The 27,995-nt window shown below is 40.0% G+C and overlaps 1 protein-coding gene across 1 annotated transcript in view; it reads left to right on the plus strand.

Moving 5' to 3' along the window:
* Positions 1-27,995, plus strand: part of GABBR2 (gamma-aminobutyric acid type B receptor subunit 2) — a 469,556-nt gene that overhangs the window by 436,801 nt on the left and 4,760 nt on the right. Inside the window, exons 15-18 of the mRNA XM_026841737.1 lie at positions 5,474-5,698; positions 11,703-11,885; positions 14,292-14,421; positions 23,263-23,380. Coding sequence (XP_026697538.1) covers positions 5,474-5,698; positions 11,703-11,885; positions 14,292-14,421; positions 23,263-23,380 — 656 coding nt within the window. The remainder of the gene's footprint in view (positions 1-5,473; positions 5,699-11,702; positions 11,886-14,291; positions 14,422-23,262; positions 23,381-27,995) is intronic.

Below are 27,995 nucleotides of genomic sequence, written 5' to 3' on the forward strand. Positions count from 1 at the left end.
CAACTCAAAAAAGAAACCACAAAACCAACAAAAAAATCCCCAGATATAAGATCTTTGAAGCAAAGGCTTGGTTTTGGTCTTTCATACAGCACAGCAGGGCTATGTATGATCCACAAGTGAGCTCAGTAAGTGCTACTATAATGTGATAATTAGCTGCAAAGCTGCAGCCTGGTCCAATATATAATCTTTCCAAAACCATACCCTCTAGTTATTGCCAAGCATGACTTCTGACAAGATTGGAGACTTTTCCTCTGGTATTTCTCTGCTCTTGCCTGATATCCTCAGTATAATTTTCTTTATCTTTCTTTCCTAATACTGCTCATAACCCATGTTCAAAGTATAAACAGACATGACTGAAATGAAACACATAGACGAAATGGTTTAAGGTCAGTACAGGGCAAGAGGAAATATAGGAGGATAAATAATTTCCTGCCTGTCATCTGCGCATCTATAGCAAATTAGACACTTGGTTGTATTAATATATGTTGTGGATCAGTAAGCAATCATTACTGTGGTTAGCAGCAATTCCGGTGAGCAAGATTTTAAATGAACTAGTAGCATTTTGAAAAACAGTGTTAAATGTTTTCCAATACTTCAGCTAGAAACACTTTTATTATATTCCTAGCTATCACAATTTAGTACAAGATTTTTAAAAACTAAAGTTTGCCTGCAAACATAAATATTGTATTCTCCATAGTCCTGTTATCTTTCTAAGAATTTAACACAGAATTCTCTTAGTGATCAGAAATCTATCTTTAGTCACAGTGGTATAATCTCATTGTCTTCAGATACTGTTTTTCTCACAGCTTTTTAGGTGCACTGACAACACAGCCTAAACCCACGATATCAACTGCTACCAAGATAATACTCTATACCAGTGCAGTGTCAAACAGAAGCTGCCTACTCTCAAACACAAGATGAAACAAACCAATCTTGCCTGTGCAGCCCATACCTTCAGAGAAAATCCAAACCAACATTTTATGACACTTTCTACATCAACAGGATAGTATTTAGTAGACCAAAATGGGAAAAGGCTTTAAGTTAATGAGTAACAATGTAGGAAGCCTTCCTAGTTACATTCTCAATATGTCTTTGGTTGATATTCCCAAAGGGACTTAAAATAGACCATTAGACTTGACAGTAGACTACTGTGCTCCTTAACTTTTAGATAAGTGTTTTCTATAGGAGAATGCATAGCCCTGAGTTATTCAACATCCTTCTGAGATGCGTAGGATCCATCAGGAGCCTCAGGATGGGAATTGTAACTGCCAGCAAGGAGCTGAACAAGCGAGCTGGTATAAAACAGTGGGGACAGATGTGTCCTACCCCTCCCTGAATCTAGCACATTAGCACTGCTAAGAGCTGCCTGCCTCCATCCCGGTGTGTACATGCACGCCTTCTCTAAAGACTGTTTAATCAAAATTCTCAGCGGAGATCAGAACTAACATCCCACGCAAGTGCCCAAGTAATTAAGACAGTCAGTCTCTCATTACATAAAATCTGACAGCTCTGAAAGAAGTTTGAGAGCTCCTTCTGAAGACAGCCTCTACTCTGGGGCTAGGGAGCACATCTCCAGCAAAATTTGGAATTGTTCCATGTTGTCCAAGCACAAAACTATGCAGTGGTTATCACCAGCATTATTGTCTTGAATGAAGATGGCTGCCACTGTATTCGGGGGCGGGGGGGGCAAGCCAAAGCTGGAGGACACACTCTGAGAAGCCTTTACCAGCTTGAGCCCTCCAGGAGCAATAGGAGGAGAGACAGCTGCATTACATATCCCGGCAGGCAGCCTTAAATATCAAACAGTCCTTAAATTGCACATCAGTCTCAAGGCTAACGAGAAGAATGATTTACATAGCTGGGGAAGATTAATGTTTAAAGTTTAGGTACCAGGGGTAAAGAGCAGCTGAACTGGGGGACTAAGAGTCTGTTTTTAACTGGAGCTCATAAATTTCATATTCAAAACTTGTCAAGGAATCACAGGAATCCGGACCTTTCATTAACAACGTCTACATCCCATTACTCAACAAAGCCATTTTAGGGATTTTCAGGATTTTTGCAGTCATAGAAGTGAATTTTTCATTTGTGCAGATTTGGCTGAGCTTCAGGAATGGGGACAGGGCAGATGGAAGGAAAACAAAGTGTCAGATTAACTCAGGAAGGCTCTATCTCACAGGAGAAATCTTACCAACCCCGTGGTACCCTGCAGGCACCTGTAGCAAGCAAACAAGGAGCACCTCTGCAATCACCGCTGTTGTGGCAGCAGACTGCAGAAAACTCTCAGCTGTTATTCATGTTTGAGTCTCAAAGATGAGCTGTGATTTTTAGAAAAGGAGAACCCTCTTCTCGAGGCAAGCATTTTACCCAAAATGCCAATAAAAATTAAAATGCACTCAAATTTATAGTCCACAATTCTGAGGAAACCCACTTGCTGCAAGAGCCTCTCCCTTTATTTAGTTATCATATAAATAAATATCTTCCTTTCATCTGGAAGATACTTAATCATTTTCCATGCTGTTCTCAATTATAAATGAGAATGGGCCAAACCATAACCCCCACAACATTGTCCAAATGATCTTTTTCCATTATAATTGATATTTTAGATTGCTTTATAACTGCCTCAGCTATAAATTCATGCCCATTATTTGTAATAAGTGCTGGCCTCATTTAAGTGTTGGCTGTATTCCCAGAATAATGCTTTTGGAAGGGAATCTGTTCATACTGGGAGAAGTGGGGGAGAGTGAGGAATGACCTGCACAACCCTAAAAATCTCATTAATAATTAATTGTAGCAGGAGAAGATAGAAATCTTCTCCGTAGTTTATCAGGGTCTCATCCCTTTAAAAACATGATATAGACCTACACACAAGGATTCCTTTTGCCCCTCAAAACAGCTCAGCCCAGACCAGCCTGTTTGCCAGTTCAGAGGCTGGAAAAGTGTAAATTTAAAGTGTAGCTGAGCTGTGCAGCACCACAAGTGTAGGGCGTGCAGAAGAGACAATCTCTGAGATGGTGGAGTGTCTAGGAGGAATAGGTTTGTATCCTGAAAAAAGGTCTCCAGTGCAGCCAGGTACATATGGTGGACAATTTGCTTCTGCATAGCCTGTAAAGGAGTCAGTGCATTCCCTGCTCCATCTGTACACAGTGCCAGACCCAACAGCAGAGGAGTCCTGCCTGCATCCTTCCGTGTTGGAAGTATCATCTTGGTGGCTCATCTGAGTGGCTCTGAAAACATCTCAGGGGATGAGCTGCTTCTCTGACACAAAGGTACCCAACTGAATAAATGGCTTACCAACCTCAGTTGCCCTACCTGAATGGCTCTGGGACCCATCCCTGCTCAAGGTATCTGCCTACATAATACCTTGACCCCTCCCCCCCCCCCCCCATGCTCTGCCTGCAAGCAGCTACTACTTTTCATCCTGCACTTCTTAGGCTGCTGGGAAGGGTAGTGGAAGAGGCAAGGAACGGGGGTGAGTTGTGAGCTCTAGTCCTACTAGAGGAGATCAGTAAAACAAAAAAGGACAAGGAGGCAAGGGACGGACTGCCCTGGATAGAATCATGTCCTGCAGGAGTGTGTGGAGGGGACAGGGTGGGAATGGTGCCAAGGAATAATTGGGTAAGGATTGCAAGGGCAGCTGCTTCTGCTGTTGCTGGGAAGAGCCACCTCACTTACATATATTGATACGCATTGTGGCAGTGATGGCAGCATTGGAAATTGTGTGAGCAAGAGGCTTGCCTGGACTAAGCAGCACCTCCAGCCTGCCACAATCCATGGGCTGAGAGGACGTGCCTGATCCACCAAAGCCTTCCAGCTGGGTCTGCACATGAACATGTGGCAGGGTGGCATATGTGTTGTAGGCAAGAGAATGAAATAATCTTGCAGACAAGCTCAGCAATGGGAGGGCAGGACTGGCAGTTCAGCAGTGACTGGGTGAGTAGGTAGGTGGCTGCAGCCTGCGAGTTTCTGTGGGATTTCAAAACAGCTGAGGAACAAATGGTTGGGTTTGTTGCCATTGTTAGTTGAGGCAAAAACTAAGCCAATAGTCAAGGAATTTGCAGTTATTGATGTCCAGTTGTTGGACACATTACAGTTGAAATCACATAAGGCCAAAACTGAGTTTGACTGGCAAACATAAATCTGTCAGTTCCCAACCCTCTTCTGCTTGACTGGCAACCAGTGTTCTTCTAGTCCAAACTATTTGCCTTTGGAATTTTTAATGGTTTTTCCCACAGGAAAAAAGCAGAGAGTAAATTTTTACTAGGCAACTGCAATTAATTCCCAAATGTCATGATAATAGACTTCTAATTTCCTGGATTACCACATGGGTTGCAGTTGTATAGAAAAGAAGATTATCTCCATGACATAGCAGTGGACAAATGTGATGGTCTGGGAGGAGATGTATCAGTGTCAATGGCAGTGCACCTTTTTTTCTTTCTCCTTCTCTGTCCCTGCAGTGTGATCAGAAAAAGCTAGAAAACACAGAAACAATGACTTGGGTCTTAGTGATGGTTCCTCCCTCTGTCCTTCCTGTCCCTTCAGTACCATCTGCTATCTGTCATTCTTCCCAGGACATCATACACTCTTATGGGGCTTTGCCTAGACTGTAGGCAGGATTACCTATTTACAACTTCTTGAGTTCATTTATGGTTTTATTGCATTGACAGAATTTTTCTGAGGAATGCAAGAGAAAGAAAATAATCGTTTGCAGTGGTTCATGCTGTAGAAAAATCTAATTAAATTTCAAGGGATGGAGATGGCTTCCTTACACTAAAGACTTTCTCCTGCTGAATTACAAAAGCATATTGCAAATAACAAAGGGGCTAAAATTTAAAAATACACCCAAGAAAAAAGCAAACAAAAAATTGCCACAAGAATGTTTTATGCCAGAAATCATTAGACAACTGCAATTGAAAGGCCATTACCAGCTCCCACTATAATAAAAGACATTATAATTGCAGTCTGAACAACTAGGGTGGCTCTTTCCACATTGTACATTTGTACATTGTCTCCCATGGGACGAATTTTGGCACTGCTGTTTATTAATGTAAGTGATAATCATACAATGAATGACTGGATTGATAAGAGTATATTGAGAACAGATGCTAAAAGTAGCTAAAAGAACAATGCACGTTATATCTTTACTGTAATCCTTGAAAACAAACAGGAAGGACTGTCTCTAAAAATTGCTAAAAGTATAAAACATAGACATAGCATTTAAAGAAATTTGTTCGCTTCGTAACTAATTCCAAGTTTCACATTTTTCTTGTGAGAGCAGGAATTTGTTTTAGCAAGCAAAACAAATCACACAGGTAATTAGATACTGGGTAAAAGGTAGGTGTATATCTCTGTATTGTAATATCACCTGTATCTGTCAAGTTACAAAAACATACCAGTTTTAAATTAATGCTTTTTCTGGATGTCAGCCAATTCCTCTTGTAATTATAATCTTTTTTTCCTTCTTTTACCATTTCAGTTATTTGGGTGTTTCCTAGCCTGGGAGACACGAAATGTCAGCATTCCTGCTTTGAATGATAGCAAGTACATTGGAATGAGTGTATACAACGTGGGCATAATGTGTATTATTGGTGCTGCTGTCTCATTCCTTACTCGGGACCAACCCAATGTGCAGTTCTGCATCGTTGCTTTAGTCATAATATTCTGCAGCACCATTACTCTCTGCCTTGTGTTTGTCCCTAAGGTAGGTGAATTTGTTTAGCATGGGTCTGGATTGTTTTCCTTCTGTTTTGTAGCTGTGATTAAATATGTAAAAGTTCATTGCCTTTTCAAGTACAGGGGTTGTGTGTGAATTCTAAACAAAACCCATCTATAATCTCTTGTTTCTGAATCCTGGGAGGAAGAACAAAGCTTCATGAGATTTTGGAGAAAGTGGAGTATGAAGTTACAGGAGTGTGAATACCTGAGTTTCTAATGCCTATACCTTTACTGAATCTGTGTCTGGGAAAACAGATTGGTTTCTGTCATTTCAATGGAATAGTCTCCATTTCTGACTTTCAGGAACTTTTTGGAAATGGTGATAAATGGGGATTTAGGAGGGTGTTTCTTATGTACCCTAAGCATGATAATAAGGATCTCTGCTTCTCTATCTACAAAACAGTAAGGCCTTTTTGATTCACTAGCATGCCCTAAGGTCAACTATGTTGAAACCTCTAAGGTATTCAAGTATGGTGGTGCAATAGGCTTTATCAGTACTTCGAGGAAAATACGCTGCAGATACTGACACTGAAGTTATATTTATGAACGGGTATGACTGGGACGCGTATGCTTTCATTTCTTTTTGTTCTTTTGGATTCTGAGGATGTATTTGTTGTTCATTGTTGGAAAAACTAAGACACTCACAAAGGGCTGGAACTTGATCATTTCACTTGTTAAGCTTTAGACATGAGTATGACCGATTGTGAATGAAGGGAAAACAGGTTTCTACGTAAGCTTACTTTAGCAAAGCCTCAAGTACTGGAGAATGTATTTGATTTTTTGAAGCAAGACATATAATTACTTTCATTTTAAGTGACTTGCATAAACCTAGCTTATCACCCCAAATCAGATGCATGTGCAGTTAGATGTCTGAAACATTTGCAAGAAGAGTCAAGATGCAGGTCCTTTCACCTCTGGAATCTGTTTTTAGGTTTTCAGATGAGTACTGATACTCATTTATGTTTCACACAATTTGTGACTCTTTACTGGTCCATGCCCAATCAATGTGTTGAGCAAATTATAGTGAACAGGTTCTGATGCTAAGTGGCGTCCCTGGTGATGGTTCTAACAGGCATCCAAGAACTATATGTGCAAAAGGAACAAGCTAAAAAAATGTATCTCAAAGTGTTCCCTCTGAAAGAAATTAGAGGTACAGACGAGCAGTAGCATCTGACTTCTGATCTGAAAAAAAGCAAAGTAATTTGTTCTCCAGTACAGACTAACCAGGATGTTTTTACAAGTTCTGCAATTCACTTCTCAAATATTAAAAAGCTGTACAGATATAAATAGTCATATTTTTATGCTGGATCTTAGAGAAGAATCACAACTTCATTCTAAATTAAGGGAACATTCATAAACACAGCAATGGAGAGTACTTCGAAATACTGCAAGATTTAAGTGTATAAGCTGTATGAAAATGCATATTAAAACTCTGATGCCAAAAATACCTCCACAGAATGTCAGAACTCTCTTCAAAGAGAAAATATTATTAATGCTGTGACATGCTCTTCTGCCCCTTTGCTTTCATGCTCTTTTGCGCATCCTTTTCTGCTGCCACAGGCTCTGAAATGACTTTTCTGTTTCTTTTTTTTAACCCCTTCGTCGGCTCTTTTAAACCCCAATTACCCTGCTGTCCTCTTAGTTCTTTCTACTCAAAACACAAACATGAACTGTAGCCTTCTTTGTGAAGTACTTCATCTCATACTATGTATAGTCAGGTTTCCAAATGCTTAGCTATTTTGCATTAAAAATGGTCATTGGATAAGATACAAAAAAAAAGAGGTTGAAGGGGGAGCTGGAATGTAGCACTTCCAATGCTCATGTGAGTGTTTTCACAGCTGGAGAGTTCTTATTGCACTCATATATTTTGCCCTAAATTTCTTCTCGCCATGCTGAGCCACAGTTATAGCAGGACAGCTTCACAACAATCTGCCTGGACCCCACACAAGCTTAGATCCAACACCACTCAGTTTGTACATCTAGGTAAGATGTCAGAGTGAGACAGGCACCAAATCTCCCCGCCTTAACAAGTATGTAGTCAATAGTACAATTTTTGGGACATGGGAAGACTGCTGGTGAGATACTGAAGCCTGTGGCTCATCAAGCACAGGAGATGATAATGAAGACTTGAAAGACTGCATTTTTTTATATATTAAACTGTGGCCAGACAGATGCAAGCAGTAACGTGGCTTTGGGCTGGGTGAGTAGTTCTACTTCTCCGCTATACAGACTAAACCACATTCCTTTTAACTAACCCTCAGCAGTCTCCTGGGTCAAGAGTGCTGAAATTTAGTTTTGCCTCACAGCCCTTTTATGAATCGGAATAGGCAACTATTCAATGATGTACGCAAACTAGGGAATGAAACATGACATTTTCCCCTTCTTGTCAGCTTTAATCTTAATTACTTATAACATGGCAATTATTATACTTCTCCTGTTAAATGTCCCCTTCACCCACTGCCACTGTGTTCAGCACCAAGCATGTTCAGAAAAACATGAAGAAAATGCCATAGTAGAGTAAGATAGATCGGCAAAAAAAAATGTTCATTGCTCTCTCCATTTTAAGGTATCCTCAGATAGAAATGTTGATATCCATTATACTGCATCCTACTTACAGTAACTGTAGACATTCTTGTTATTTGATGAAAAAAATGTCCAAGATTTTTTAAAACAATAGATTTCTGGGTTCAAGGATATCTTGTAGAAGTGATCTGCAGAATTCAAACATACATTGTGTATATTTTTCCTCTTAGAAGTTAACTGCTATGTCTAATTCTATTTTTAAGGGCCAACATGCCTATAGTATTTTTCAGCATAGTCATCACTTCTTTAAAAGAAGCAATCCTAATATGTATTCTCTCTTCATGAAGTACTTTTGCCATGTTTATCAGACTTATATGTCATTCTGTTTTTCTCCTCCATCCCTTTTGTGACAGAACACTGTGCTTACTTCTAGTCACCCACTGAGTGCATACCATCGTTGGCTGCAATGCCATTAACACATTAATTCTGATCCAGTTTCCCGTAGAGCAGCAAGGCAAAAATCAGTACTGGGGGGCCAGGATTAAAACATTAATTTTCTGTGTTGGTAGCATTTTTTGTCTATTTGGCATTGACTCTTTGTCGAAATTGAAACTGCACAGATGTGAGGCAGCAAGACACAAGTTCCACTGACTTCATGTCCAGGAAAAAAAAAAAAATCATCTAACCTCATCCCTTGTACAGTGTGAGCCAACATCTTATATTCAGCTTGAACTTAAACCACATAAAATTGCAGAGCTTTTATCTTGTAACACTTTTGCGTGCTAATTTAAGAAGCCTTGTAATTACTGTTCTTCACCTTTAACTTCATTTTAATGCAGTTTTTGGTCTGGGAGTTAGACAAACCAGTCATTACAACCAGCCTAATTAGAATCAAAGAGATGGGGAAGAGGAGAGGCAGGGGGCTCTAGGAAGACAGCTACAGCAGGTTACTCAGGGCCTTATGCAGTTGGGTCTTGGTTATCTCCAGAGATAATACTCCCCAACCTCTCTGAGCATCTATACCAGTGTTTGATGATGCTCACAGCAGAAAAAGTTTTTTGCTGATGTTTAAATGAAATTCCCTGTTTTCCAGTTTGTGCCTCCCTTCCTTTCATTGGTCACCACTGTGAAGAGTCTGGCTCCATCCTCTTTACTCTCTCCTCTCACATATTTATACACATTAATAATGTTACTCCCTCCCCCCGATCTTTTCCATCTCAAGGCTAAACAATCTTCAGTCTCTGCTGGTATCATAAAGGCTGCAATTCTTTTCAGCATCCTCATGGCGCTTCACTGGGTATTTTTTAGTACACTCATGTATCTCTTGTACTGAGGAGCCCAAACATGGTCACAACACTTTAAGTGTGTGCTCACCAGAGCTGAGTAGAAAGGGAAGGATCACCTCCATTGGCCCGGGAAACTGCTGGCTCATGTACCGCTTGGTGTCTTCTTTCTTCACAAGGTCAGGATTTGGTATTTCCCTTTGCTCAGCTTCAGGAGACTCCTGTTGGCCTAGATCACCAGTCTCTTGACATCCCACTGAACTGCAGTGCAATCATCTCGTGTATCTTTGAGGATCATCTCCAAACTTGCTGAGGGTGCACTCTATCCCACCATCCAGGTCACTGATAAAGATGTTAAACAGTGTTGGTACTAGTGTGAACCCCTGAGGTACAGCACTAGTGACTAGCTTCCGCTGTCCTTTGAGCCTGACACTTGAGCCAGTTTTCAGTCCACCTCACTGACAACTTACCCAGTCACTACTTCACCAGTTTGACTGTGAGGATGTTATGGGAGACAGTGTTGAAATCTTTACTTAAGACAAGAAAAATAACTCTCTCCCCTCATCTACCAGCCCAGACATGTCACTGAAGAAAGCTATCAGGTTGTTCAGGTAAGATTTCCCCTTCATAAATCAATGATGACTGCTTCTAATCACCTTCTTGCTCTTAATATGTTTGGAAATGGTTCCCAGGAGGATTTGCTGCATCACCTTCCATGGACTCAGGTGAAGGTGACCAGGAAGTATTTTCCCAGCTCCTCCTTCTCATCTATCTTGAACACATCTGTGACATTTCCTTTGTCGCAGTCCTCAGGAACCTCTGCCAGTAAACACCACTTTTCAAAGGTAATTGAGAGTGGCCTCGCAATGACATCAGCCAGCTCACTTACTCCTCAGGGATACACCTCATCAGGTTTTGTGAACTTATTGTGTTCAATTGCTTTAGGGATCTTAGGGGTCTGGGATTTCTGAAGGCAAATTTTACCAGTGAAGACTAAGGTGAAGGTGTCATTGAGTAGGTCAACCTTCTTCATCTCCTTTATCACCTGAAAAAGGAAATTTATTTTCTTCAAGCATCATCCTGATCTGCAGACTTGGTCTCTTAATACATGTCAGGGACCAAGTGCTTCTGTGTCTACTCAGTCAGATGTCTCTCTATCAGAACTTAGGTCCTTAATTCATGCCACCACAGCTGCAGAACAAGTTCAGGCTCTGAAGAACAAGAAGAACCAAATCCAAAATGGGGCTGTACCACAAAATCTAGCTGTGCTGTACTTAGAAAATGATTGCTCCTTCTCTCTTTTAAGGCAACTCAACACCTTTGGATTTATGATGCCATGATTATGTTCTCAGGGCAGGGAGCTCCTTCAGCTTTGTCTGTATATAAATATATATGTATGCTGCTTGGCAAGTACTCATAAATTCTGTATGCTCTAGAGTAATCTGAGAAGCTCTCTCTCCCTTGCCAAACAGCTAGTAGCTTTCTCTCCTCATGTTGAGGTGATATTTTCACATTGTCACTTAGTGTTAAATCTTACTTATATTTGCTTAAATTAAATATGTTTAAGGTTAACCTTTTTTTTTTTTTTTAAGTGGCTTATTTAATTTATTTGAACAGATTCCGTTTATTTTGGGTCACTAAAACGTAATTAAGTTTCTGTTATCTCGAGTGCAATCTCACATGAGTTCTTTCTGTTAATACTCCTGTTTCATGCCTCTCTCTGCTTGAGTGTTACTTGTAACAGTAGGAAAGGAGAAATTTCAGATGAAACTGTGGTTGGGAAGAAAAGGTCTTGGATCGTTGGTTTTGTTTGTTTTTTTTTTTAAGAAGGAAGATATCTTTTACAACTATAAAGATATCAATGAAAGAGAAAACTATGTTTCATGAAAGTCTAAAATATATTTTAACATAATAAAAATCCAGTTAAATATATTTTAAATTAGATTTTCCTAATTTTTTGAACACCTCCTTTTGCAAAATCATTTTGGTTCCACCTACTCTGTAAAGTTATTCAGAAATCATCTCAAGTACTGCACATGGCAAGCAGAGCTCACTTTCCAGAATTTTATACTTGAAAGTCAGAAAGGAAGTCTTGGTTTGCCTTTCGATATTTTGAGTTACAAAAGAAATAGCTGCAAAACCAAAACCATGGACAGGATTTCTTAAGGCTTTTAAACTTTTCAGCTCATCACACTGAGGACAAATCCAGATGCAGCCACACAGAACAGACGATTTCAGTTCACCCAAAATCAAAAGAAAGAAGATTCAAAAACATCAACATCAGTCACCAGCGTCAATCAGGCCAGCACATCTCGATTAGAAGGATTGCAGTCAGAGAACCACCGCTTGAGAATGAAAATTACAGAGGTATTATTTATTGTATATACTGCCTAAGAAATTTTTATTTTATTTTTTGTTGTTGTTGTTGCAATTCTGTAATCTGCTTAACTATTGACTACTTCTTAGAGGAAAAAATCAGCTTTCCCCATAGAAAAATATTTAAAGAATAGGAAACAGATGATTGATATGAATAGCTAATTAATACAGCAAATACTTAACAGGTGTTATAAAATGAAAATATGTTTAGCAAATTAAAATGAAACTTCCCCTATTTATTTGTAGCAGGCAAATTACCCTGCCGCTTCACATGGCTGTGCTGAGCACCATAGAGCAGTAACTTTAAAAGTGCAACCTTTACATGCCAGTGCAACAGAGACCCGTAGCCCCAGGGGCATTTAAGAGCTATCTCTGTTCCTGTTTATGGCTGAGTTCAGAGGCTGCTGTTGCTGTTATTTCCCATCCTCTCTGAGAGTTTGCTCAAAAACTTGCTAGACAGATTTTTACATCTGTCATGAAACAGAATCACGTATTTTCTTAAGGTAGAAAAGACCTTTACGATTGTGTAAGCTGACCCTTTTGGCACAAAGACTGTGTAGTTTCTTCAGTGTCTACTGAGTGAAAGGCTAAGTACATGGAGTGCATTACTTCCATTAGAGCTATAGCAGATATATTTTTAATTATGTCCATCCTTTCCCAGGAGACCTCAAAGATGATGAATCAGCCTTGAAGACTGCCCATTATGTCAGACAAGATAACCCTAATTGATCTATATCTTATAAAAAATTAACCTGTTCTTGCCTAGTCTATGCAGCATTTTTATACCTTGAAGAAAAAGTATTTTATTGCTACCATTACTTCTTCATCCGGATCCTAACTAACAGCAATTGCCTAGGTAATCAAAAGGTGTTTACTCAGGCTACCAAAGACTCCAAAAGCAAAAGTTATCTCTGCCTTTTTGAAGAAAATTAGTTCAGCCTTTGCCAGGCCCCTTTCATGTGAGAGTTGCAATTTCTAATGAAGGCTCAGCTTGCTACTGGCTATTTCAGTTTCTCTATCCTACTGTAGTTTTTTTACTAAGCTTTTTCTACTCACAAGATCTCAGCCTATGCCTTGCAAGTCTCATGATGGTGATCACAGGTAGAGCTGGTCAGGGCAATTGAGATATATTAGTGCACACGGGGCCCTGCTGATCTTTTTAAGCTTTGCTTAAATAGATTAAATTAAATATTCAGAATCCATAGGTCCAAATAAGAGTTTCATTGTCAAGGGGATTTGTAGTATGCCCTGCCATGGCTAGCAGCTACATCTCTGGCTTATCTACCTTGAGTTGCTATGTTCCAGTTCTATAAGGAAATGATGTAAATCTAAATTCAGCATTTTTAAGATTCAGTTAAGCCAGTAGTAAGTGGGACATACTCTGGACACTGCATCCTGGACAACTTTAGAGAGAGCATCCCAGATCACCATTAGGATGCTTGTGTGTGGTTGTTTTCTACTGGGGCTGTAGCCAACAATACAAGTTAGCCTCTGGTGAGAGTACCCTGTGTTCAGCCCAGTGCTAAAAGGTAGGGGTGTACTAACCCAGCATTTGTGCTGCGGCTCTTCCAGTCAGAAAACATCTGTGCTTCTGACCTTCTCCCTCTAGTCCCAAAAGGTGTTTTTTGGGGGAGAGAGAACTGGGATTTTTGTTTCTTCCCCCTCATTTCTACTTTTTTCCCCTCTTGGAAAGTTATGCTTGCAACGGCATTTTAGTGCTAGCTAAGAGACACGAAAGATGGGGGTAGTTTTCAAATCACAGAAGGATAGAGTGTCCTCAGCCCCAAAACTAAAAACTGTGAGTTGGATTTTCTTCAAAATTTCACACTCGTAGGGACACAAACAAAAAGTCTAACAGGAGTCTGTCTCTCTAAGAAAGGTAAAAGGAGTAAAAATAATCTTTAGGACAACAGAACATTCCCAGTAGGTTTGACTGCAGTCACTTGCATGGCTGGACAATGACACTGATGCCACAGTTCAGTTATATTCTCCTGTATGTTCGATAATTTGACTGACTCAACAAAGAGTTTATAGCTATGTATGCCACATTTGTATGCCTAAGTAACAATTAGTAGAGAGGTTTTCAGACTGGGCTTTCTAATGCCTATTTCTTTCTCATTCAGCTGTGCACCTGAATTGCTTAAACTTTCAACTACTAAAGCTTATTCTTTTCATATGGCCTGTGTGCAATATCACAGATGAATGTGGTTTGTTACTTGTGGCATAATTTTTAGAGGTAGTGTTGTAGTGCTGTAAGAAAACTGTGTTTGGCACAGTGTGGCAATTGTATTTACCACCTGCCTTCTAGTCTAATTATAGAAAGCTATGCAGTTACTGCAGATACCTGAAGCAATGATTCTTGAATTTTTAGGGATTCATACTCTTTCTGTTTTGCAGCTGGACAAAGACTTGGAAGAGGTTACAATGCAACTTCAGGACACTCCTGAGAAAACAACATACATTAAGCAGAACCACTATCAGGATCTTAACGACATTCTTAGTATACGGAACTTTACAGACAGCAAAGGTGAGAGTTAGTAAAATTCGTTAGTAGCTTAGCCCACCGCAGTTTTGAATAGAAATCTCATTGGATTGGTTCCAGAGCGTTCAGACCTTGGTAAGAGAGAGCTTTATATATTTTGGTTGTGTTACAGAAAGCCTGCAGATTCACATAATGAGCTCTGTGGTACCCACTGAGTAGTTATTTCTCTGTATGTGTGTCTTCTATTGTATGCTCTGTGTGTCTAATACACATGGTAAAGTGGGAAACTTTCCATAGCGTACCTGTATTCAGAAGTCAAGTTTTCTGTGCTGCATGGAGGAAGGAAAGTCACAGAATGTTTCAGATCTTGTGAGAGTTAATCGAGCCAGCCTTCAGCAGTAGGAAGCCCAGTTGAATATGTGCTTGTCTGAGAAGGATGTCTGAGCTGCTGCTGTTGGACACTGCTATCAAGCACGTAGAAGAGAAGCATGTAAATATTTCAGTGCTGATTTGGACTCTAAATGTAGAATTGAAGGCGCTCATGTATGAAAATTCTTCCCTAGGAACTGTTAAAAAAGGATTTCATGACGACTGTAATATTCCTAAGTTGTTTCTGCTGTGTCTCTTGCATCACTCCCTGAAGAAATACATGCGAAATAATTGCTTCCATTAAAGCTATTTTGCTTTGGGGAAGTAATAAGATCTGGTGCATAGTGCAATAAAGTGGAAGCCAGGACACCCAGCTTCCATTTTTCACTCTAGAATGGATCTACTTTGTGACTTTTGGCAAATGACTTTGTACAGCTGAATATTACTATAGTATGTGAAAAAACAGTTGCCCTGTGTTGAGAAGCCGTAGACTTGCATGTTTGTTGCAATGCTAGGCTCAGGCTTCCTATTGATGTGGCAGCATAATCTTGGTTAAGTGGAACAGAAGCTACTCCTGTAAATATAGTTGTTGAAGAATAATTTTAGAGCAACAGCAACAGTTCACATATGCTTCTGAAATATATTGAAATTTTGGTTGGATAAGGTTACTTTTTCATGAGTCTTTTGTTTTAGCTTAAAAAAAAAAAAAAAAAAAAAAAAAAAAAGAGCTTCATAGAGTTCCCAGTGTCCTTTTTAAAATTAAAAAACAGAAGGGGGGAAAGGAGGGAAAGGAAAACGTAAATAGCTGCTGGAGGCGTGTGATTATTGGGCTGAGATCAGCAGCAAGAACTAACATCAGTGAGTGGGATGAGGCAGTTTTACCAAGTGTTTGAAAGGAACACATAGAATGTTCCACTCATGTCAGATGCTCCAGGAAAAAATGATAAATCATGAATAATATTTCAAGCAGAAAAGATACATTACATTGTGCCAAATGCCCATCTGAATTTGGGTATGAGAAATAAAAATTATTCTCAAGAGATACGCTGGGTATAAATTTAGGATGGGATGCTTCCCACAGCAGGTTGCACTCCATTAGCAGTAGGATGCTGGCAAAGAAATCAAAGAGAAAATATAACCTTTTTGCACTTACTTGTGGCTATATCTACAAAAGACATCAATGCCTAACTGCTGCTTTAAGCAGCAGCATCCAAGATTGTCTGTGTTCCTAATTTTTCCTCAGTACGGTTCCCCAACTTCTTCATTTCTGCTGCAGGCTACATATTTAAGATCACCTTAAGTACAGAGCCTTAATGTACAGAGCAGCTTGGAACTATGTGTTATCGGGATTTACAGGGTGGATATTCTGCATACTGAAGTTGCTGGACACAGTTTTCTGAATGGACCTACCACATAAAGTTCCACACAAAAGAAGGGATGGGGGGAAGAAGGATGTTTTCCCTTGGCCATCTTTATATTTAACAGGTTAGAGCAACCATTTACCTGTGAAGGAGGAAGACCTGAATCCCAATTTGCAGCAGGTGTTTGAAGGCTGGTGCCACACCTGGTCATGAATGCCCCAAGCATGAGTATTATGAAGTATGCTAATCCTGACTCCAATGACAACAAATATTCATACTTTGAGGCTCTGGGCCACCCTTGATAGCCTTTTTCTGTCCCTCCATTTCCATTTCTTTGGCCTCTTGTTTCCTCTCCTTCCCCATTTCCCTGTCCCTTAGCTACATGTCTGAATCTCCTCTCTATTTCTCTCACTGCATCCATTCCAAATAGTCAACCCATGTGCTTAATTTAAAATTGCCATTCCAATCAAAATAACAAGGCTTTGGAGAATTCATGCTGCTGAGTCACTGCTACTTCTGTGCAGATGCAAACAGACATCACTTAAATAGTACTTAAAAAAATTCTGGCCCTTACGGCTACAGGAAATATAACTCTGACTGACATAACTATGCTTTCTGTAGCTATGTATTTCCTGTAACTTTCTGTAAATGAAAGTACAGAACCTTGAAATTCAGCATCCCTAATGGTACTTGAGCGAATCTTTGGAATTGTAAATAATTTATGAGCGTCACCTAGAAGTGACCAGGTCTTTCACCTCCACCATGCAACTGGGGAAGCCAGTCCAATGTTGTTTTTAAGGTGATGAAAAGGTTTGTGCCTACCTTGGACCTTGCAAAAAATGTGAGCTGAGAGAGGGAGTAGGGCAGTGAAGAGAGACGCTAAAAATAGCAGCTGAGTCAGAGCTAAAAATCATAGCAGATCATTCGCCACATTTGCATTGTGGACATGGCTGAATTGTATGTCAATCTTCTTTATAAAATACTGTTCTGAAGGAGTTAACGTAGAGAATGCCATGTAGTGTATCTCCATTGCTATTGCCTACACAAATTCAGGGCACTGCACTTCAGATAGCAGATAATAACACATGACTTATGCAATGCATCTCGAACAAGTCCTAATAAAACTTTCATGTCATAGTACACTTCAGTAGGTTTCTGATATGTAAAAATTGTCCTGAGTTAAAATTCCTAACTCCTTTAGCCAAGTGCCAAAGGAGGTTATTTGATTCTTCCCTTCCTTCCCCACCACCCTCATTTACATCAAATACGGATTTAGGATACAAAAATTAAATTACTTTAGCCAAAATAGGTAGACACAGCTGCGCTCTCTTAACTGACCTCAGGCAGTTTCATAACGTTGGGACTCCTGGTTAGTTATTAACAGCAACAGCTCCTGGCGTAGTCCAGGAGCTCTTTGCTGGCATGGGGACTCCTTCTTTACAGCACATTTGAGTACATCTCATTTAAAGACCGAAATTATCCAAGACACTCATCTCTTGTTCACAAATGCGTAATGTCCCTGAGACATCTACAGCAATTGGCTATGTAAGAAAATCAATTAGTTTTTTTTTTTTTTTTTTTTTTTTTTTTAAAGTAGGCTTTTTTCTGTGCTGTTAGATAGCTTTGTGTGGTCAAGCAGTTCTCAACGTTCTCTGTGGACTGTGGGCCTGGGATGTCAGATGGCTTCCCCCGTTGAATTTAAAAGGGCATCCCCTTAACTTAATTTGATACTTTCCTCAGATGATTTTGAGTCACTGTGTCTGTAAGAAACCTGGGCTCTGTGCACAGCCCATCAGCTTCTCCCCCAGGATTTTACAGACCTGGTCAACTTGCTGGAGCTACATTGCAACCTGGGTTTGAGGCAGGGATCAGCTGTGGGTGAGACCCACGCTTGGCTTGGGCAGTTCCTGTAACTGGCAGTGCTGTTTAGCCAGGAGAACCAAGCTTGGAGACACAGCTGAGTTTTCCAGGCTGACATTTGGAAAAAGGAGGACAAATGCCTGTAACTGTGATGCTGCGTAAAGAGGAAAGTTGTGCTGCACAGCTCCAGGGAAGAACCAACCTGGCACGGGCACAAACCAGAGCTTCCCAAAAGGGCTCCCTACACCCTTGCAGATTGTGTGCCAGAAGCAGGAGAAACTTTTTGAAGGTAAAAGTTACTTCTACCGTGCAAGTTCCTGCAGAGATAACAGTTACTGAGGAGAAAAATACAGAGGGACGATACTATGTGGTTTGGGGGGTTGGCTAATTTTGTTACACTTGGAATCTTACAGTCTCACTCTATTTGACTTCTATTTGACATTCTACTACATGAAATTATTTCTACATGAATGATTCATAGATTGCAAGAGTTTCATATAAAACCAAGCTCAGAAGAAATCCTGCAGGAGAATCTCCATTTATTTCTAACTTTGACAGTATTTTTCAGAGTAGCACAGGAAAATTAATAAATGACAGCCGTCCTATGGAAAGTACATAACAAGCAAGAGACAGCCTTGCAATAGTCCCCACTTATAAACAAACCCTTTTTGCAAGTTCCCTCTCTGCAGGCACCCTATCTTGCTCAGAAAGCCTTTTCTGTTTTCAGCCAGAGAAGTCTTCACTCATTGCTGTAAATGGACTGGGAGCATTCATTTGCATGTCAAATATGCCTACATACTGTCAGTTGTCACCCCACTCCGATGTTTCCTAGTGTTAGTTTTTCCCCATGTAAAAGCAACACAAAGAAAATCAGATTCAAAGGCATGTTTCTTCTAAATGCAAAGCAAAACAGAGTTCATCTGTGATAAGGGAGAGGAAATATTACTTCTATGAAATTAGCATGAGTCAAGCATTAAGCTTGAGATTGAAACAACAGATTCAAAGGAAAGGTTTTCAGAAATAGCTGTAACAAGACTTTAAAGAAATGCTGTTTTAAAGCAAGGATATAGTTCATTATATCCTTTGTATATAGAAATACATAAAGATATGTATACTAGTTTCTATGAATCCCAGCAAATGGATTCCAGTCCTGAAACTGGAGCATGTTTCCATTTCAACAGGGAGACTGAGCTGCCAGAGGTTCAGTGCCTGCACTTTCTTGCACAGAAATAAATCTGTAGTAAAAGGACTTTCTTCTGATTTAAAGCAGTATAAATCAGAGCAGAATTTTGCTGGCTTTTCTTTTAAAAAAGATCTTCCTTTCAAAACATAATTATCAGAAGTCATGTTCACATGCCTGGTGCTGTGAGCTTAGTTCAGGATAACTTTTTTGATATACCCAGCAGATTATGTGATCAGTTTAATTTTTCCTTTTGTTTTACTTTCCTTTCATCCTGTTCACATAAAAAACAGAAACTGGATAGTCTTGTTTCATGGTCCAAACATGTGTGAAAAATTACAGTAGATTTAAAAAATCTTCCTTGAGCTTTAAAGTCTCCTGACTTCTTGAATAAATCAGCAAGGTTATCTCTGCCAGCTCTTATAAGTTATTATTAAACCACACTGGCTTCTTTGTGGAGCATAAAATATCCTTTCTAGCAAAGAGAAAACAACTGTGGAATTGAAAGCTGTGGGGTGAACAGCAGTTTTGTCATCAAGTTATAACCCGTCGGAGGAGTATTGCCACTAAAGCCTGATGATGAAGATGTTCAATAAAGCTGCAGGGTACAAAAGTGAACAAAACAAACTTCTAGTTAAATAAATACAGTTTCTAAAATCTTGGAAGAAATAGCAGCAGTGGCAGTAACCTGGTGTTTTCTGCAGTTGTTGTTAAAATGCATGATGCGTTTAAGCCAGCCTAGGTAATTTTGTCAGCACCAGGCTGTGGAGTGATTATACATATGGTGGGTCTGAAGCAAGCATCACCCCTGGCAGAGGGAGAAGCGAGCAGCTGGGAGCAGTGACCTCCTCGCTGAGCCTCTCCGCAGCCAGCATCAGATGTGCTCTTGCAGCTCAGAGCTTTGTAATTGGAAGTTGTCTCTCTGCTGCAGGTAGGCAAAGGTCCTGAGCTAAAGCTGCCTGGCTCTCACTGACAACTGGGCAACAGGTTTTGTTTCCTAACGAGCCCATCAGTGAGTGCCATGCAAGGCCCTTGAGATCTATTTGTTTGGTTGGTTTTGGTTTTTTTTCCCCAGCGGTTTCATGAATGGAAAGTGCTCAGGAATCACTTATCCAGACTTCTGAGTTCCAGTTTGAGGTCTACAAAGGTGAAAATTACTTAGAAAGTGCTTCTGGCTAATGTAAATTTAATTCTGAAGGTAGTTAGATCATCTCAGTCCAACTTATTCGGTAGCATCTGCAGCAGCAAACAGTACCCTGAGAATGAAGGGCATCTTTCAAGTGGCAAACTTAATGGACAGAGGAAGAAAAGATGGGGAAATACTAAAAGAAGTGCTACACTTTCCAGGGGAGACTGGGAACTCAAATGTTTGCCATTACCCTCAATTTATTTTCTTTCAGTTGTTTATGTATATAAAATCAGTTTCCTCCATCCTTAAGTTTTTTAAGTGCATATGGTAATAATGTTTTTCCTTTAAGCTCCTGCTCCTGGAAGCATATGACTAAGTGAGAATCTTGCTTTTCAGGAAAAAAAAAAAAAAAAAAAAAAAGATATTCTAGTTTCCATAGCTGCAGAATAAAAATCTAACAACTCCTCTCCCAAAAAGCTTAACAAATAAGAATTACCCAACTTTTTTGTATTTTGAAAGAAGCAAAGGAAAAAGAAAAAAAATCTCATCATTGTGACAGTTTTATGTGGATTTTCTCTGTATTTTATACACATACATTAAAAGTTGTGTATGGTAACCTCATATACAGACATCTATGCAGTGTATTACAGGAGAGTCATCTGCAAGAGTGGTAGAAAAGGGTCTATTAAGAATAACACAGTGATATATGGGCAGTTGGTGTTGAGGGGTGAGTAGGCAGAGAATATATGATTTCTGCTCTACTTTAAACTAAATCCCCCACCTTTTTGACAGGGACCACCTCCTTCTCTCTCTCACAGCACAACTGAAAGCACAAGAAACCCCTTTAGGGGTGTACATCACAGATTAATATATGAAATCATGTATTCCCAAAGCCCAACAGTTGCATATTCCACTCATTTGATGAAGAATTGTATTTTCAGTGGCTTTGTAAAAGGTTAAATTGCTTATCTTGTCCAAAGGAGTTGGAACCCTAAAATAGTTAAGTAATAGACCTTTTCCATTCCCTAATTACAAGAATTACTCAAATTTTAACTTTGGTCTATATCATAAAGTCAGAAGTTTTCAGTGTCAGCTTAGATCAGCTCAGGACTGAACATTGGTTTTAATCATGGAAGTAAAATGTGTTCTTTTCTATGTGTCTGTTTATAGACATCACAAGGCTTTTATGCAAATGTCAAGCTCAATATACATAGAAATGCAATAAATGGAAAATAAAAACTGAACTCTTGTGACAGCAAATGCCACACCAGCAAAATTCAGGCTGGCCTGAGATGATAGACTTCATTGCTTATCTTAGCCACTGTCAGATTTGACTTTTTGCTGTCCTCCCTTCACATCTAAATGATCACTGAATCCTGTCATAGCTTCCTTTTAAGCACTCTTCTTGCTACAACTGAATTCGTTAGTGCTCTTTTACTGACATTTTGTTGCCCCAACAGAAACAGCTTCATGTGTTCTCGTCGCCTCCTTTCTCACCTAGACCCTCTTCTTCCACGCAACATAAGTGAAAGATCTTCTCTCCTGCTCTTCTGAGCTGTAGCAATCCCCGTGTATGCACATTTCTGCATCCTCCCCTATTCACTTCTTTCCAAGATGCTTGTTAGATATTTCACAGCAGAAAGTGAATGCTGCAAAATAATGCCAGGGATGACCGTGCTGGGAGGGCAATTGTATGGGTTGGAATTTGCCCTCAAAACATCCTGTTTCTGCTTCCAGGTTCTTTCCTCACTCTTTATTTCTGCTACTCACCAAGAACATATATATTCCTAGCATGCTGGGACCTGAGCATTATTTGGGGCTTCTGAATTCTTTAGTAGAACAGAAAGGCAGATTAAGCCTTCAATACACACTGGGGTTTTCATGCTATTTTCATTTTCTCTTCACTATTTTCCTGCTTTTCCCCCTCATACCCATTTTTACATTCAAATCCTCCACTGTCCTTTTGAAGAATTTGCCTTCGAGTGCTCTTCCATGCTGCCTTAATGCCTGCAGCAATCACTGTTTCTCTGTGTGTGTGGCAAACAACTGCTAGTGATAGATTTGGAGCTGTTCTGTAATTATTTATGAAAACTGTGCACTGTCCTCATTACTCAGATGTTTTCCATCTGACTTTATTTGGCTTAACACAGCAGGAGACTTTGGAAAAGCAGGCAGGAATAGAAAGGATCCCCGGCAAAGACAGTCTTCTTAAAATGGCTGTGTTCATCTGTGTTTCTCAGGGGGACTGATGCCATGGGCTTCAGCACAGCTAGGCAGGGACTCCCGGGACACCAGGCGGAATCAAGTGAAGCTACCTACGGGGAAAATGATGATCTTCTATGTTATCACTATTTAGAAAAGAGAATGGCAGGCAAAAGTGTAGTGAAATCATTAGCTGTCCTTCCCGCGGACAGCCTGTGGACCAGTGCAACTGATATGAATTGTATTTCTGTGCTAAATGATAGCAGATAGTTAAAAGTCAGCACTTAATTGCTTATGTGATTGCAAGAGTACCAAGGTTTTATACATCAATAAGATTATAGTTTTTCTAGGAAAAGTCTTAAATAATAGGATTTTTTCATATGAAAAGTTAACAATTCTTGAGCATGAGATAATATGATGGTGCAATTACATTAATCTTTTTACACAGACTAAGACTAGGGGAGAGAGCATGATAGCGCTACATAGGGGTGGGCAACAAGGTTTGGTTTGTGGAGGTTTTTTTAAAGGCAGGAGGGAAGCAAAGGAAGGACAAAAGAGGTTTTGTCCCTTTTCTGTTTCCTCATGGTAGTTCCTATGAAGGAGCTCATCACTGAAAGCATAAGAGAATAGCAAAGACTCACAGTTAAACCTGAGACTGTATTGTAATATAGACAGAATGGGTTTACTTTGTGGTATTATGAACATCTGAGAAATTTTTAAATGAAATAATCTAAAAATGGTCACATGGTCATAGTAAAGTAAAAGTGAATGTGTTGTTCATCCAGATGGTGAGAAAGCCATTTTGAAAAATCATCTTGATCAAAATCCACCAGCACAATGGGGCTCATCAGACCCTTCCAGAACAAGCAAAGATCCTATAGAAGACATCAACTCTCCAGAACAGTAAGTATACACCGTTACATACTGGCACAGAAAGAGGCACCCCTTGCTCCCTCAGGTATGCATGTGCTGGGCATGCAAACTTTCTACTGTTTTAGCCATAAATTCTATCCTGGACACCAACTGCCTTGGTGATAAGATGTTAATTTAAACTATTACATTTCATTCAACCCCATATTTCTCTTTTATGCATTTTTATGGGAAGACCTTCACTGTAAACCCTTTCAGCCAGTTACAGCTACAGAGTCTGGATTATCAACAAAAGAAGATGTGAAGCACCAGTGGGCAGCAATGTTGTACTGTGATGCCTTCCTGCCACCATGCCCACCAAATTTAGAGGATATCAGGGGCACTAGGTCCTCAGGTGCCCCCAAAGGCAACCTACCATACTTTTTTTCTCGTCAGAGACATCTATAATATGATGTCTAAAGTTTCTGTAGAGAGTTACAGAACAAGCTGTGCCCCACCACCAATGCATATTAAGGAGAGAAGAGGATGCACATACGTGTACGCACATGTTATGACTATTATCAAAAGTCTAAATCCTGCCACACACCAGCCAGAGGAGTTCATGGTGTACATAGCCATTTTGTTCTCTTTCAGTTTTAGGGTAGCTGAGAAATAAAACCAGTCTGAGAGCTATTCAACGTTGCCATAGCAGCTGGACCTCAGTTTTGGCATAGAAAACCCTTCACCAAGTAGTTTCCCTTAGAAACAATGCTGTGGCTACAAGGAGAGGAATGGCACAAAGCACTTGCTAGATTCATGGAGGAGGAGCCTTATGGTATCAGCTTTCCTCTCCAGGAACCTATACAATAAACGTACTACCCTCCACCAGCTCCGCAGGGCCTGACATGGGCCAGAGCTCAGGAAGCGCTGTGCTCGTTTGTCCCTGGATCAGCCATTTTCCCAGCCTAGTTATGTGGGCACCACTTCATCAGGAGCTGAGCTAATAGCTGTCAGACTCCTGTTTTGTACACGGGCAACCTAAAAGCTTATTTAAAAACAGAATAAATTAAACAAATTACTAGACTGAGTCACATGTTACATCAGTGACAGCAAACCTGATTTCAGATAGCAGTTACTGCCTTGTACTACCTGGTGAAGGGAAACATGTGCATTTCTAACTCTGTCCTTGCACTCAGAAAAAAACACTACCCAAATCTGCACAGGAGCTAATACATACATGCACACATATGCACCAAAAAAAGCCTCCAGTAGCTGATATATCTGGTTATTTCAGAAAAGCAGGGCTCTTGCCGAGAAAGCTCTTGTGACTTTATGGGGTCAGCAGAGTGCTTTAATGCATAGCTATTAGAGGTTTGTCATTTTCCAGCACCATTTGTCAGAAATAATATAGTGTGAATGCAGCCTCATCAGCATATAGCCCCCTTACATTAAGAGAGATGCTAAGAAAAACACAGACACTCAGATAATCCATTTGTCCCAATACAGTTTTAATACAAGAAAAAAAAAAAAAAAAAATAAAAATTTGGTGATGACAGAACTTTCTCTCAGCTAGTGGTAACTCATGAGAAGACTGAAATTTCCTAAAGGTCTTAAAGAGCAGGTCAGTACAAAACTGAACAGTCACTGACATTTATGGAAAGCAATTAATAAAGTCCTGCTAAATTGAAACTGTCATTCAGCACTTACATATCTGTGACTGTGCCAGGTCCAAGTGTCAGTGTCTGCCCTGAGGATGCGTTGACAGTTTGGGTACCAGAGCCACACCACCCAGGCACAGTGGATCTGCCAGAGAGGGGAAGTGTAGCCATCTTCAGAACTAAGGTTTTTTGATTCCCTCTCTTTGACAAGAGACTGCCTCTTTACAATCTTTGTACTCTTTAAGAATATCCTTCTGCACACATGGGCTTTTTTTCAACTTGTCTAGCAGCACTTCTGGCCTTTCATGGTTATTAAATATATCATTTTGGAAAAAAAAAAAAAAAAGTTAAAGACAAGCTGTGGTTTGTGCCTTCTCTTTCTCATTTCACTGCATACAAGAGGGCATCTGATAGAGAGGTACTCACACAGTCTGCCGAACCTATTTCTTATTCAGGAACAGAAATCTCAAGGATGTTAGTCTAAAAAAGATTTCCTCTTTGCCACAAACCTATGAAAGGAGGATGTTAAGATAGTCATTTGCCTTCAGAAATGTTAACTTTTTAATGCCTATAGCAAAAAGAAGGATCCCAGCTTCCTGTTATTGACAGTACTCAGGAAACCTGACATCTTCCCGTATGAAAGTTCTTTCAGAGTACAGAAAAGAATTTGACTTGGAGGTTTTTTCATTTTTTCTTACCACCACTGTTGTATTTGACTAACTGAAAGTGTGATCCCTTATTCTATCTACAGTTGTATCCAAAGAGAAGGCACAGCAGTACATACACACTTCAGGCTCAGTAGTGCAGGAAGTTGTTTCACGTTTATTGATGATGTGATGTTTATATCATCTCAATCAGAATGTGAAAACATTTGGTTTATGTTTGGCTTAGGTTTAGAACCTTGCACCTAAGGAAAATCCAGTCTGTATGACTGTGAAGCAACCTTAGAGCATGAATATAGATGATTTGCTATTCCGTTTTTCTCCTACTCTCTCTCTGTACATTATCCATAGGGCCATGTAAAATTTGCCATACCCGGTCAGATCGTCAGACACAAGGAACAAAAAGAGGGTGCTGGCTGCTTTCTCTCCTGTTCACACGCTACACAGTATAAATTAATCTTTCCTATACTAGGCAAAGCAGTGCTGACAGGCTCAAGTCCTGCTCATTGATATCCCATGGTTCTTATTAGCGTACTTCTTAGGACAGTTGTGTCAACTGCTCTCCCAGACAATGCTCAGGGTACAATCTGGTATTCCGTAACCCTCTTTGGGGGCAGCTTAGCTGCATGGATGGAAGCTGCAACCATGCCAGTCTACCTCAGGTCCAGAGAGCAGCCTGAACCAGTTTAGAATAGATATAATAGTTCATTTCCCGGTAGGGTGGGCATCTCTCATGCAGTCAACTCTTTCCTGCTGGGCAGTTCTGCTTACTTAACTAAAGACCACATCAGTCAGCTTATCTGCATGATGGCCACACAAATACATTCAATGGGATATCTTACTTGACCCTTAAAGACATTATTCTGTGCACTTCCATTCCTGCATGTTGTCCCATCTTATCAGTGACCTACATTCGGATAATTAGATTTTGGCACTGTTAAAATTTATACTGTCCTCATTTTAACAGCAACAATATGTAACGGTACTCCAGACCTCTGAGTAAAGGTGATGATAGATTTCTGCAGGACCCCACTAAAACATGTCATTTTGATAGACTATTTCCTATATTTTTTTTTTTTTTTTTTTTTTTTTGAGCTAAAGCTCTGCTTTTAACAGCATTTAAAAGACAGTCAAATACCCTGCTGGAGCCAAAAATTCTCATAAAAAAAAAAGTATTATTTTATTAGAGCCATATGCCTCAGCATGAACATGCCTCTGTTACTCAGTTTCTTCACTGACAGTGGTTCATATTGGGCTTTGGTCCTACTCAAAGCTACGATTAAAATAAGGTAGATTTAGAATGGTTAGTTCACTTGCTAGTACAACATTTTGCTTTATTGTAGTCTTTTAGAACTTCTCCAGCATCTCAGCAGTTACTAAAAATCAACATTAATGGGCTGAAGAATTGACTTAAATGATCCCCAAATGCTTAGTTTACACACTCCCGCAGGTCTTCAGATATTTGATTGTAGCAGCGGTTGTTTCAGTCTCCCCACTTACCAATGGATCTCATCAGTGGTTTTCTATAGCAGAACCAAGATATTTTTCAAATGCCTCTGTCCCCTTTGTAGCATCGTGCATTCCCGTGTTCATTGACATTGAAAGTCAAGCTTTTATTTGATTTTATTTATCCCTAGTAAATGGTATTTCTGTACAGAGCTGAGGATATATGCCATATTCTAACACAGTACCCTGATGAGTGACTGCTCTGTGTGTGGCACCACCTTTCCTTTCGATCTCCTTCAGTGATTGCCTGATTATATGATTCTAAACCCACTAATAATAACCATTCCCTCCCCAACATGTTTGACCATATATATGCTTTTACATACCTATATTGTATGGATGACTTGAAACAAATTCATAGAATCATAGAATGGTTTGGGTTGGAAGGGACCTTTAAAGGTCATCCAGTCCAACCTCCTGTAGTGAGCAGGGACATCTTCAACCAGATGTTTCTCAGAGCCCCCTCCAACCTTGAATGTTTCCAGTGATCTATCACCTCTCTGGGTAACCCCTTCCAGTGTTTCCCCACCCTCATTATAAATAATTTCTTCCTTATATCTAGCCTAAATCTACCCTCTTTTAGTTTAAAACTATTACCCTTTCTCCTATCACTACAGGCCCTACTTATAAGCGCCCTTAAGTATTGAAAGGTCACAATAGGTCTCCCTGGAGCTTCTTTTCTCCAGGCTGAATCCCAACTCTCAGCCTTTCTTCCTAGGAGAGATGTTCCATCCCTATAATTGTGTTTGTGGTCCTCCTCTGGACTTGCTCCTACAGGTCCATGTCTTTCCTGTGCTGAGGGCCCCAGAACCGAACACAGCACTGAAGGTGGGGTCTCACCAG

This window comes from Athene cunicularia (genome assembly GCF_003259725.1).
Source record: "Athene cunicularia isolate RWA chromosome 2 unlocalized genomic scaffold, athCun1 chr2_part1, whole genome shotgun sequence".
NCBI lineage: Eukaryota > Metazoa > Chordata > Aves > Strigiformes > Strigidae > Athene > Athene cunicularia.